This window comes from Telmatherina bonti (assembly GCF_933228915.1).
Source record: "Telmatherina bonti genome assembly, chromosome: 19".
In the NCBI taxonomy this organism is placed as follows: Eukaryota; Metazoa; Chordata; class Actinopteri; order Atheriniformes; family Telmatherinidae; genus Telmatherina; species Telmatherina bonti.
Window position 1 is genome coordinate 7,021,034 of NC_136617.1, and position 13,738 is coordinate 7,034,771.

At 43.6% G+C, this 13,738-nt stretch overlaps 2 protein-coding genes across 2 annotated transcripts; one reads left to right on the top strand and one right to left on the bottom strand.

Moving 5' to 3' along the window:
* Positions 1 to 1,860: 1,860 nt before the first annotated feature.
* gja9b (gap junction protein alpha 9b) lies at positions 1,861 to 3,379 on the top strand (the record flags this gene model as incomplete). Its single annotated transcript, XM_079258876.1, has 1 exon — positions 1,861 to 3,379. The coding sequence occupies one exon, from the start codon at positions 1,861 to 1,863 to the stop codon at positions 3,346 to 3,348; it is 1,488 nt and encodes a 495-aa protein (XP_079115002.1). The 3' UTR covers positions 3,349 to 3,379.
* Positions 3,380 to 8,205: 4,826 nt separating this feature from the next.
* Positions 8,206 to 12,300, bottom strand: mycbp (MYC binding protein). The gene is made up of 6 exons (XM_079258398.1): positions 12,263 to 12,300; positions 11,180 to 11,305; positions 10,839 to 10,911; positions 10,713 to 10,761; positions 8,515 to 8,644; positions 8,206 to 8,432 (listed from the first exon to the last, which is right to left on the bottom strand). Exons 2-6 carry the CDS (start codon positions 11,192 to 11,194, stop codon positions 8,388 to 8,390), a joined length of 312 nt encoding a protein of 103 aa, XP_079114524.1. The 5' UTR covers positions 11,195 to 11,305; positions 12,263 to 12,300; the 3' UTR covers positions 8,206 to 8,387.
* Between the last annotated feature and the right edge of the window lie 1,438 nt (positions 12,301 to 13,738).

The window sequence follows — 13,738 nt, forward strand, 5'->3', positions numbered from 1 at the left end:
TATTAACGATATTTGCGAATTTTTTCTGAATGTTTCCATCATCCGTGTTTTATTGTGATATTTAAAGTGTCTCTATTCTGCACATTTCAGTCTAATCTATTTTATTATGCAAATCCTGAGGGGCAAGAATTAATCCTTTTCCACAAATCCCTTCATTCATGTTGTATTGATCCTCTCAGATCAGTTTCTGCCAGAGACACGCCAACAGAGAAAGCTCCGCCTCCTGCCTGCAGACTGCGTCTGATTGGTCAACTGCTGGGCGTATTTATACTGAGCGGTGAAGGTGGGCGTGGCATTCTTCTCGAAAACGTGCTAAATTTAGATAAGATGACCAATCACTGAGTCCCTCCCCGGGACATCACTATAATTTTTAAGTAGAAAAACCTCTCTAATCGTTGCCGTTGCCATAGAAACTGAATGTAGAGAGTGCTGGAAAACTCAAACATGCGTTTAGGTGATGAAAAAAAACCGGCGCCGCTCATATGTCTGGTTAGTGTTCAACACTGTAACACTGTAGAAAGCTCAGAAAACTAGACATAGCATCATAGAACCGCTTTAAGTTTAACATTATTCAAGTGGAAATGCAGTTTGTGATATCTTTAATCAGATAAAGATAATACATTTGAATATAAAAGATGGGAATAAAATATACCTATGAAGAGGGAAAAAAACTTTAATTACAGCTTTATATCAAAGCCATTGACAGAATTTGGGTAAGTTAATTTAAATTTAATGACAATGGGTGATACAAGAATTACTGCTGTTTATACTGTACAAAATAGAGTTTATGGTAGTTTTTCAAATTTTTATTTCTATATCAATATCCATAATTCCTTAAAGAAAAATCACAATAGTACAATGTACATTATCTTTCTTTCTAAGGGCAATATGGGATATAAATAAAACTTCAGGACATCTACATCTGAAAGAAAAGCTTTAAAAACAACAAATTATACAGATAAATAAGCCAAAATAAGATCAAATAAATCTTTTTGACAATAAAAGATAAATTATAGGTTAATTCAAGATTATTTACATGTATGCAACGATAATAAAAAAAATATCTTATAGTAATGTGTAATAACCTGCATTAAACCAGTTTAATACAAAAACAAATGGCAGCATCATCATCATCATAAGATCTGATTGGCCAACATGATCATGTGACACGTTTCTGGGCTTCACATGTAATTTTATTGCCTTAAACTGTCATGTGGAGAAACAAATGTCGTGTTTTGCATCAGCAGAGTGGGATCTCAATACTCAAAAACAGATTGAATTCGATGTTTCGACGGGCAGATATGGAAGTATTGACTTCAGAGGATCAAATGGTCCATCGATCATCAACGATCAAAACAATACTCCACTTTTAGACCATGAGCTAACAGGTGAAAAGAGGAAATTAGATTCATTTTCTATCTAAAACAACATTCAATTCTTAAAAATCTAAGGTTTTCCAAAATGTTGACAGTTAAAACAAAACCACGGAAGTTTGTCTGACCTGCGAGCTCTTACTATATTAATGCAACTAACTCTAATCTTCCTCGTTAGGATTCAATATCCCAAATAATTCGTCTCTGTAAATCTGTTGTTTCTCGTTTTGTGGAAGTTTGCTTCCTGTTCGCAGAGCTGCTACTTCTACTGAATTCTAACAAACAAAAAGCAACTTAGCAGCAAAACAGGGCATGAAAACGCGCCGGAGTCACATTTCTTTTCTGTGGTTTTCCACATGATTGCATCAGATTAGCTTCTTAGCCGACTGAAAGGAAACTCGGCCAACAAAACGTCATCAGAAGACTTTAAAACGGTTTGTTTCTTCCTTCTTTCCAGTTCTGACAGCGTAAAGAAAAGGAGTAAAAGATGGGAGACTGGAACTTCCTGGGAGGCATCTTGGAGGAGGTGCACATCCACTCCACCATGGTCGGCAAGATCTGGCTGACCATCCTCTTCATCTTCCGGATGTTGGTGCTGGGCGTGGCAGCGGAGGACGTGTGGAACGACGAGCAGTCGGACTTCATCTGCAACACGGAGCAGCCCGGTTGCCGGAACGTCTGCTACGACCAGGCCTTCCCCATCTCTCTCATCCGCTACTGGGTCCTGCAGGTGATCTTCGTGTCCTCGCCCTCCCTCGTCTACATGGGCCACGCCATCTACCAGCTGCGCGCCCTGGAGAAGGAACGCCACTGCAAGAAAGTGGCTCTCCGCCGCGAGCTGGAGGCGGTGGATGCGGAGCTGGTGGAGGTGAAGAGGAGGATCGAGAAGGAGATGAGGCAGCTGGAGCAGGGCAAGCTGAACAAAGCGCCGCTGAGGGGCTCCCTGCTCTGCACCTACGTGGCTCACATCGTGACCCGCTCCGTGGTGGAGGTCAGCTTCATGACGGGCCAGTACGTCCTGTACGGACACCGCCTCAGCACGCTGTACAAGTGTGAAAGGGAGCCGTGTCCCAACGTGGTGGACTGCTTCGTCTCCAGGCCAACAGAGAAAACCGTCTTCATGATGTTCATGCAAGCGATCGCCTGCATCTCGCTCTTCCTCAGCCTGCTGGAGATCATGCACCTGAGCTTCAAAAAGATCAAGAAGGGCATCCTGGACTACTACCCCCACCTGAAGGACGACCTGGACGATTATTACGTCAAGTCGAAAAAGAACTCGGTTGTGCATCAGGTCTGCATCGGTACATCTGTGGGACGGAAGACGACGATTCCCACCGCGCCCAGTGGGTACACGCTACTGCTGGAGAAGCAGGGCAACGGGCCGAACTACCCCCTCCTCAGTGCCTCCTCCGCCTTCGTCCCCATACAGGGTGACCCGGTTGGGAAGCCAGGAAGCCACAAGGACGTCAAACAAGGAGTGCCGAGTCCCACCGAGCAAAACAGCAACTCCAACAACACCAGCAGTGAGACGCGTTCGCCTCCTGCAGACAAGCAGGACGACCCAGAGGAGCCTGGAGACGACCTGGAGTGCAGGCGCTCCGAGTACCCCACCCTGCCCGTAGCGGACGCCGCCTCCTGCCCCACGCTGTCAGGCATTGCAAGGAAATCCCGTAGAGTCAGTCCACCGTGGAACTGCTCCACGGTGGTGGAGGGGAACTGCTCGGACAGTGGAGACTCCTTCCACGGGAACAGCAGCTCCAAGCTTCGCAGCAGCGGCCCCAGAGCCAGGATGCTCTCCAAATCTGAGGCGAAGAGGCCGAGCAGGCCGCAGAGCCCGGACTCTGCAGGAGAGCTGAGCTCGGTGTCCCGACACAGCCGGGAGAGCAACAGCCCCACTACCTTGTCTCCCAACCGCAGAGTGTCGGCGGCGAGCAGCGCCTGCAGCAGGCGAGCCCCGACCGACCTGCAGATCTGAAGCACACGGTTGAACCGCACCTGAACTTCTGTTATAGACACCAAAACCAGCACAACAAGCCTTTCTGCTGGCGTTGCTGTAGATTACGGTCCTGACATCAGAAATTAGCCTTTTTATGAAAGAAAAAAAGAAACCAAGAGGCTCCCAGTCTTCATAAATCCAGGTCAGTTTCAGGCGACCTTTAATGATCCTGCAGAATCCAGACTAAATGACTGCAGAGGAACGGAAAAGTCAGTCACGGATCAATAATGTTATTTTAGGCATTGACGTGCTGTTATGTAAACAGACCAGGGCCGGCCCGAACGTTTTGGGGTTCCAAGCAGAATCGGATTTGCCCCCCCGATTCTGACCCTGTTTAACAGAAGCAGGTCCGGGTAGGGAGAGAGCGGTCTGGTCCAGTAAATCCTGATCTCTGCTACATGTGACGGCATATCAGCTGGATCCATCTGCTACGTAGTCGCGTGATGTCATGGCAACGCGACGCCTTCTTTGCACAGTGATGAAGAAACAGAAACATGGAGGAGAACGATGGACATCCAGCAGTTCGTGTTCTGTCTGTTTGGCTTTAAATAGTTTTAGCGCCAAGTGATGACTCTTAGGACCAATCATCAGACTGTAATGCAGCAATCCTCACTGGTAATTCAACAAGAGCCGCCACCCCCCCAAAAGAAAGCGTTCCCACGCTACGTATCCTGCTACGTTGCCAAATCGAGTAACGGCGTTCTTATGCAACAGTATGTGGTGAAAATACAATGATGCCTCCAGAATGTGGGAGTTCCATTTTCATTATATACACGGAGCTACCGACGGAGCAGCTGAGTTTGGTGCCGCTGAAATCAGCCAAACCTGGCAACCCTGACAGGGTCAGTTAGGACCGTTAGGACAAAGTTTCTGCAAGCAGCCTGCAGCTCTTGTTTGTGGAGAGAACTGCAGCGTTGAGGATCATTATGACTTGTTTAGATAGTATTTTCAGAAAGCCAGTGGCTGCTTCACGAGCCGCAAGTCAAGAGTCAGAGAGCCGCATGCGATGAGGAACGCGGATGTAATGTGTCAAGCTCCACCCTTTTTTTGGTTGAATCGGTAAGATTTGGACCCCAGCGGAAGGGCTCCAGAAATGCGGGACAGTTCTGGTTGGATATATGACCCTATAAACCCCATACCAACCTGAACTGTATCGATCTGGACCCGTTGGTGAAAACGGGGCTTTAAAAAAAGCACCCAAACGCTTTGCAACGAATCATTATTCATTTGTTCCTCATTCATACTTGGTGATAGACACAGCTGCCCTGAGACAGACTCAGAAGTCTGGCTGCCAATCAGCGATGCCGACACAGGAGGCAAAGAAGGGGAAGTATGTAGCTGCCCGAGGATACAACAACAGACTGACAAGAAGAGCAGGATTCAAACCGCCAACCTTCCAGTCACTGGATGAGCCGAATGTTGGTGTAAACAGGGATCTAAAAGCTGCGCAAAAACTGTGATTTTCCACTGAAAATTAACTTTGACTGTAATCAACTTCTCTTGTTTTGTTCACTTATGTCAGGGGTGCCCGAATCCGGTTCTGGAACGTCTACATCATGGACCGTATATGAAAGATGGACGGAGCCTCCAGCGGTTAAAAGTTAAGCCTATGTGGAAGTGCATAAAACTGCAGTTCTCCCTTCATCCACTAGGGGCTGCAAAACAGAACAAATCCCCATAGACTCCCATGTTAAAAAGACCAACTTCACAGCAGAAATAAACAGGTTTACAGCAGAAATAAACATGTTTACAGCAGGAATAAACATGTTTACAGCAGGAATAAACATGTTTACAGCAGAAATAAACATGTTTACAGCAGGAATAAACAGGTTTACAGCAGAAATAAACATGTTTACAGCCTGGTTCAAAAATCCATTTTAGGTTTAATAGGTCAGGTTTACCTTCATGACAACTGTGGGGGGAGGGAATTTTTTTCTAACTCGCCAAATTAAAAGTAATTTAATCTTGAAGTTCTACATATTTAGGGCGTGTCCTTTTGATTGACAGGTACCCGATCTCCCGCTTCAAGTCAGAAGAACGTACAACAACCGCGGTTTTTAGCCGGTTAACGTGACTTCGTTTTAGCCCGCTTACCTCCGTTAGCTGGTTAGCTCCTGTTATCTCCGGGTTAGCTCGGTTAGCTCTTAGCTACAGAAAGCTCAGAGTTCGCTACATGTCAATCATCCACCATGACGCTCACAGCCCCCCTCTCAGCTCCACCTCTTTGCCCATATTTGTATTTTCTGGGCGAGACGACACGCATGCCCCTGGCAAGATGGTGATGGTAGGAACCGCCCACCGAGCTTCAATTCAGCTCTTCAGAAACCTACGGGTGACGTCACAGAGACTCCGTCCATTTCTATATACTGTCTATGGTCTAGATGCATCCCTTCTCCAACGCACCTCATCGGGGTGTGATCCAGCTCTGCAGAGGCCCGCTAACTACCCATTCATTTGACTCAGTGTGTTGGAGAAGCATCTAAAAGGTGCAGGATTGTAGATCTGAAGGACTGGACTTGGACCCCCCCTGGACTTAACGCTTTGGACCGGCTCTGAAACAGACACTTTGACGTCTACGTCTGTCTGGATTAATCCGACTCTTTCGACATGACATGAATCAAAAGCTATTCCACTGTGAGGGTTTGATTTTCTGTGAAGACTATTTTTCTACAGGAGAGTGGTGGAGTTATCAGTTCAGACGGTCCAGGAGGACTTAAATGGACAGGTGCAGATCTACCACCAGTCCTTTCTCTCTTCCCAGCAGTCAGAACTTGTGTGATGGTTTGAGTTGGTCTTAATCAACACTTCTCCAGCTGTTTTTCAGTCCTGATCGTGTCATTGGGAGGTTTTGGTGCGTAAAGCCACTAATCGTCGCCTGACAAATCATTGGAAGATTATAGGAACCAACGTCGGCACATAACGACTTGGGAACTGGATCTTTGGGATTTTAGGAGCCATTCGGTGAAAACTTCGCAGATCTCAGACCTAAAAACAGTGTCGAGCAGAAGAACCGGATCTGAAAGAGACGTCCTGAAGAAACGGCAACAAATCCAGTGATCTGAACCAAGACTCGATGGATCCATCTGGACCTTCGGCTGATCCATCGACTCATCTGAAACCGTCTCCATGGAAACGTTGCTGTCAAAAAGCCAGAAAAGGCTGAAGGTCACATGACCCAAGAACTGGACTGTAGGTCAATGAAAAGGGGTCTGATGGAGAGACGGATCCTCCCCAGAACCAGGACCTGAACAGGTCTGATGGAGAGACGGATCCTCCCCAGAACCAGGACCTCAGCAGGTCTGATGGAGGGACGGATCCTCCCCAGAACCAGGACCTGAACAGGTCTGATGGAGAGACGGATCCTCCCCAGAACCAGGACCTCAGCAGGTCTGATGGAGAGACGGATCCTCCCCAGAACCAGGACCTCAGCAGGTCTGATGGAGGGACGGATCCTCTACAGAACCAGGACCTCAGCAGGTCTGATGGAGGGACGGATCCTCCCCAGAACCAGGACCTCAGCAGGTCTGATGGAGGGACGGATCCTCTACAGAACCAGGACCTCAGCAGGTCTGATGGAGGGACGGATCCTCTACAGAACCAGGACCTCAGCAGGTCTGATGGAGGGACGGATCCTCTACAGAACCAGGACCTCAGCAGGTCTGATGGAGAGACGGATCCTCTCCAGAACCAGGACCTTAGCAGGTCTGATGGAGGGACGGATCCTCTACAGAACCAGGACCTCAGCAGGTCTGATGGAGAGACGGATCCTCTCCAGAACCAGGACCTCAGCAGGTCTGATGGAGGGACGGATCCTCCCCAGAACCAGGACCTGAACAGGTCTGATGGAGAGACGGATCCTCCCCAGAACCAGGACCTCAGCAGGTCTGATGGAGGGACGGATCCTCTCCAGAACCAGGACCTGAACAGGTCTGATGGAGAGACGGATCCTCTCCAGAACCAGGACCTGAACAGGTCTGATGGAGAGACGGATCCTCTCCAGAACCAGGACCTGAACAGGTCTGATGGAGAGACGGATCCTCCCCAGAACCAGGACCTGAACAGGTCTGATGGAGAGACGGATCCTCTCCAGAACCAGGACCTGAACAGGTCTGATGGAGAGACGGATCCTCCCCAGAACCAGGACCTCAGCAGGTCTGATGGAGGGACGGATCCTCTCCAGAACCAGGACCTGAACAGGTCTGATGGAGGGACGGATCCTCTCCAGAACCAGGACCTGAACAGGTCTGATGGAGAGACGGATCCTCTCCAGAACCAGGACCTCAGCAGGTCTGATGGAGAGACGGATCCTCCCCAGAACCAGGACCTCAGCAGGTCTGATGGAGAGACGGATCCTCTCCAGAACCAGGACCTGAACAGGTCTGATGGAGGGACGGATCCTCTCCAGAACCAGGACCTGAACAGGTCTGATGGAGAGACGGATCCTCTCCAGAACCAGGACCTCAGCAGGTCTGATGGAGAGACGGATCCTCTCCAGAACCAGGACCTGAACAGGTCTGATGGAGAGACGGATCCTCTCCAGAACCAGGACCTCAGCAGGTCTGATGGAGAGACGGATCCTCTCCAGAACCAGGACCTCGGCATCATCTGAACAGAAAATGAAACAAACGGCTGAAACTTCTGAAGAGGATCTTTGGAAAGTCCTCCCAGAAGTCTGAACTGTTCCTGAAGAACCTCAGAACTGGACCGACTCTTTTCTTCACGTTTGCACACTTCAGTAAATCGCTGCACGTTTCTCTCGTTCTCCTGGTAAAGTAGAAGAAATGAAGAGTAGCTCAAGTCTTTTTCTTCCACAAACATCAGAAGTCATCCAGAGAATCATGTTGAAAAAGAAACTTTATTCATGACCAAAGTTGTTATAAAACAAAACTTAACAGTGATTCCTTCTTCACTGTACATCTAATATGCAATAAACATTTACATCCTGTACAAACAGACCAGTGTTTCACATTTTTACTTGTTTTTTTTTTTTAAAAGAACCTGAAGGCAGGGCACAGCGGCTACACTCCGGCGCCCTCCTCAGGCGATGGCTCGTACTGCAGCAGCTGCAAGATGACATGAAAAGGGAAGTTAGTGGTTTGAGTGAGAATAGCAGCTATGTTCGCCCATCAGGCAGCAGCATCTCACCCTGTTCCTCAGCTCTTTGTTCTCCTCCATGAGCAGGTTGCACTTCTGCTGCAGGTCGGCCAGCTCCATGCGGAGGGCCTCCACGTCTGCAGGCTCCGCACCCGGCGCGCCGAGGTGGAGCTTTATGAAGCTGTGAAGCTGGTTAAGGTCAGCGTGTTCTCTCAGGCTGCAGTAACGTCTCACCCTACAGCTCTTCTTAGAGGATTTCTTCGATTTCTTACATTTCCAGACTGAACACAGACTTTATCATTTTAAGGTCAGAAAACAGGAGAGGAAACTCCTGTCTTTTTTTTTTTCTTCAGGTTTTATTCTGATTATTGATGTAAGTTTAGAATAATCATCTTTTTTTCTGCCATTTAACAGTCCTTTAGTCAGTCCTTCGACTAGCAACACAAAGGTCTTTAAGGATAAGAATGTTTCAGGTTTGTTAGATGCCCACACCATCTCCCCCAAGCACGACAGCCCACTGCTCTAGTACATCTAAAGATGGGTAAAAATGCACAACCTAACGTCCCAACCAGGATACATATAGATTGAAATTTATGTTTCATTATTATTATCAGACACGTGAGCTGCGGTTGTAGCTCAGGAGGAAGAGGAGTCGTGTTCCAGCTGGAAACCCGGTGGATCGAGTCCAGACTACCCAGGCTACATGCAGAAGACTCTGAACCCCACGTTGCTTCCTGATGCGTCTATCAGAGTATGAATGTGTGTGATGGGTTCAAAGTACTTAAAATAATAATAAAATTGCTGACATGTAGTGTAAAAGTACTTTTCATGATTAAGATTACGAGAAAAATGTTGAATAAGTACACCAGCTTAGCATTTTCTCCTCTCTGTAACAGCTGTAGAGGTGTAGCTCCCGTTTCCTGTCACTTCATTCCCAAAAACATCCAGCTTATTCACATGTTCTATGCTAATTTCTGACACTGAATTCTGTTGAGGACACTGAAAAAGTTGTCTTTGGACTCCTCCATGAAGGTTACAGTGGCTGCTGAGTAAGAAAAAAAACAAATTCTGCATTCAAACTGAGGTTTTGATTGGATTTTCTGTTGATCCATGTTGAATTTTTACATAACTGTTTTTTTTAAGACCCTAAAGGTAGAGTATGTAAGATTTTCAATAATTTCAAAATAAATTAACTAATAAATTAACTACTAACATAATTAGATCGTTTTTTGAACATATAGGTTCCAGTCTGTCCATATTTGATGTGTTATTAAATTACAAGTTTAATTAATGACAAATGACAATTACTGGTAGGCAAACATTTAAGAAGGGTCTTTGTCATTAATTAAACTTGTAATTTAAAAACACATCAAATATGGACAGACTGGAACCTACATGTTTAAAAGAACTAATTATGATTGTAGTTATTTTTTTAGTTAATTTTGAAAATATTGAAAATCTTACATACTTGACAGTTTCTGTTCAAACTAACATTTCTCAAACATGAAATACTTTTTATAAAAAATAAAAATATGTAAATACTATTACATCTCAGGCTCTTTGGACATAAATACTTTTCATTTTCTGAGTTTACAGTAATATTACTGTAAAGCCAACGTCTGCAGGAGGAGTTTAGAGCCTGAATCTTGATGAAGCTTCATCGTTGCGTTCAGCTGGCGTCTAGAAACCAGCAGTCATTTTGCTAAGAAGCTAAAGGTAAGAAACTAATTTTATCTTAGATGTGCTTTAAAATATATCATGCAGCTATAAGTGTGTTTATACTTCAAGTACAACAAAAATAAATAGTGTTACTGCAGAAAATCTGCAGCCATGCAGAGAATAAGATTTGTGTATTTTTTAAAGGCTTGTGGAGGATTTCAGACTCTTGGAGAGGTATCTGCTAAACTGACATGTAAAATGCAAGAAACACTGTTTGACTTTTATTTCACTGTAGATACAATAACCCTGTGAAAATGTCATGTTTCATCACATCATTAGAAAACTTGGAAGAATAAAACCTTTACTCCTTTGTGATGTAAAAACAGCATGACATTCATGAAGAACATTCATTTTTAAAAAGAAAATATTGAATTGACCTTCTGATACACTAAAAGCAGAACTGGCAAAGTCTACCTCGTTTCTTCACACAATTTGCCCCAAAAATGTAGTTGCATACCTGAAATATATAAAATGGATGCATATGATGACATTTAATCATGTTTATGAGGCAAACTGCATGAAAAGGATACTCAAGTGCATTGTTAGGCTTCTCTGCTTCTTCATAGAGAGTGACTAGAACTGAAAACAGAAACGTTGATGAAACAATAGAGCTGTGAAAACCAGTAAATGTTTCATGAACCAACAGCACGACGTACCGCTTGTTAGAGAATCAATAACTCCAGATTTTTCCAGGTATCTTCTAAACTGCTCTCGCTTTGATTCTGAGGCCTGAAACGTGACAAACACGAGTTGGTGTCATACATTCACCAGAATCATACATTCACCAGTTAAATAAGTGAATAACGTGGATGATGACCGCTGAAAACAAAGTGGGAACTAAAGTTATGGTGCGTTCACGGACAGACACTTTCTCAACGAGCCAGCTTGCACACGATGCTAGGTAGTTAGCACATGCTACATAAGCAGGAACTTAAATATAAACTACCGGCTTTAATGTAAACATTTCAGACTAAAACATAAACCTGAAAATACTCACTCTGTGTGTGGCCATGAATGCGGCAACTTCCGTGTAGGTTTATAAGTGTGTGAAATATGTGGCCGGTTCGGTAGCTCGGCTAACGGCAGCTGATTCTGCGCTTGCTTCCGCCTACAAACAGGTGATCTGTTGCCATAGTAACACGTAAAAACGGAAATGAAGCGCTTTTATTCATAGACATACATAGACATGAATACATAGATGCTGACGTCTCATCGCGCCGCCATCTTGGATGGATCTTCATGGCCTTCCAATGTATTTATTTGTAAGGTGTCGGTCCAACCACAACAATAATTTCAACAATTTTTACCTGATTTTTCTCACAGTTTGGTTTGTTACAAAGGACAGATATATTGTTATGATACCGATCATTGTAAAATATTAAAACAATGTGCTTTTATGCTGAAATATTTTTATATGCTATTTCACTAAGACATAAGGTAGTTACAATATAAAATAATGTACAAATGAATTTGTTACTAACATGTTTGATTGTTTATTGATGCATTTGGATTCATCTATTTTTATCTGGTTAAATAAAATATTATTCAACCTTGTGAAACATAATTCCATACGATCTGCTTTCAATATTTTGCCGGTTATTGCAACTGTATGTTGAACAAAATATGGAAATAGTTACTGGCTTTCTCTTGACTACGGTTGACTCTTTTATTTACATTTATTAATTTATCAACATAGAGATACAGTTGTACAAAGTCTGAAAATTAAATATTGTCTCAAAACTTTGCAATTCAGAAGTTACCCAGAAAAACACTCAGAGAGTGTTCCTGGATCCAAACGGCGATACAGATCATCCTTTTCACATTTCCAACAAGTCCTGGAAATTTCATGTAAATCCGTCCATAACTTTTTAAGTTATCTTGAACACAAACAGATAAAGCCGGTAAAAACATAACTTCCTTGGCAGAGGTAATTATGCTACCATGTAAAACTCTCTTTGTGAAGCATCAATATCATAAGTGAGTAAAACTTATCATTTGCATTTACTAGATTATTCACTGTGTTAACATTATTTATCAGCCAGTTATGTAGAAAAGTGTTTTGTTTGTGTGTAATATATACCTGTTTTTCGACAGAAAACAGTTATGGTGGGAAACTACGTTGACTCTGCAGCAAGACTCGAAAACAGAGACCCATCCAATATGGATGCAATATCACCAAGCAAGAGACAGCTGTGAGCTAAAGTTAAACAAGCCAGATCGATGGGTAAGGTGGCATATTACGAGGGACCAGAGGCGCCATATGTGTGTGTGTGTGTGTGTGTGTGTGTGTGTGGGGGGGGGGGGGGGGGGGGGGGGGGGGGGGGGTTGGATTCTAAGATTCTAAAGTTTCATGCTGAATATGAAAGAAAGCAAAGTGATCAAAAATAGTCACTTGCACCATAAAGGGTAAGTGACTATATATATATATATATATATATATATATATATATATATATATATACACAATTATTTCATGGTCCTGTGTTGGAGTGCATCAACCTGACACATCAAAGTCAGTGGGCGGGACTAAGGCAAATCTAGCCTGATCCAGTGCTTGGTCTGCAGGAAAGATCTCGTAGAGAAACAATGGAGGATATTGATGAAATTTGCAGAGAATTGGCGAGAAAGAGAGAGAGAGAGAGAATGAGCTTGAGGAGACGGAGTTCTGTTCGGATCTTCCGCATCAAATTCTCTGCTTCTCGGAGCAGCTCTGAACAGGTTTTCAACATTTTCTCGACCTCCACGCTGCCTGACTTTTGGCAGCTGCAAATATGATTGCATATATTCAATTTTCGGATGTTTTGTTTGAGTACCTAAGCCAGGGTAGAAGCTAAAAGCGCCACCCAGTGTGCAGAAATGTTCTTACGGCTCTGCTTTGACCGATGACCTGGAATCTATTTGTCTTTTCTAAGTGTGATGGGAAACCAATCAGGTGAGAGAATCCACCCACTGACTTTGACAGGTTGACAGATCAAATAAATTCTAGATGCACTGCAACACAGAACCATAAAATCATTATTTAAAAAGTGAAATGATCATATATTTATATTTACAAGCAATGAATTGTATTTTAATGAATTAGGGACATATTTAATTATATATTTATGCATTTAATTCCATTGTAATTAATTAATGACACAATTAAGAAAGTATTTAATGATAAATTAGTTCCCATTTTAATCAATTGAGACATTTTAATTTGAATTAATTAATGACTTATTTAATTAATTAGTTTATTTTACATTCAATGATTTTGTAAATTAATGACACATTATTTAATAAATTAATGATGTATTTAATTAATAATTTGTGGCACTTTTACTCCTCCATAATAACCTGAAGCTCTTGTCAGTAAATGCTAAGGGCCTCCCTGCTAAGCTAAAAAGAAAAGCCATATTCCTTTATTGCAAGAATAAAAATCCACAATATGTACTCCTTCAAGAAATCCATTCAAATACCACAGATGAGAAATTCTGGTCCACACAGTGGGGAGATAGGATCATATTTGCAATGGCACACAGATCTGCAGGGCTAGCAAGTCTTTTTAATAATTGCC

Bases quoted from the DNA above. Each gene is read 5' to 3' on its own strand.
- mycbp (XM_079258398.1), bottom strand. The intron at 10,762-10,838 runs GTACGTCGTGCT...TTCTGTTTTCAG, and splicing joins TATTGATTCTCTAACAAGCG to TTCTAGTCACTCTCTATGAA. The intron at 8,645-10,712 runs GTATCCTTTTCA...CCAGCTTCACAG, and splicing joins AAGCCTAACAATGCACTTGA to CTTCATAAAGCTCCACCTCG.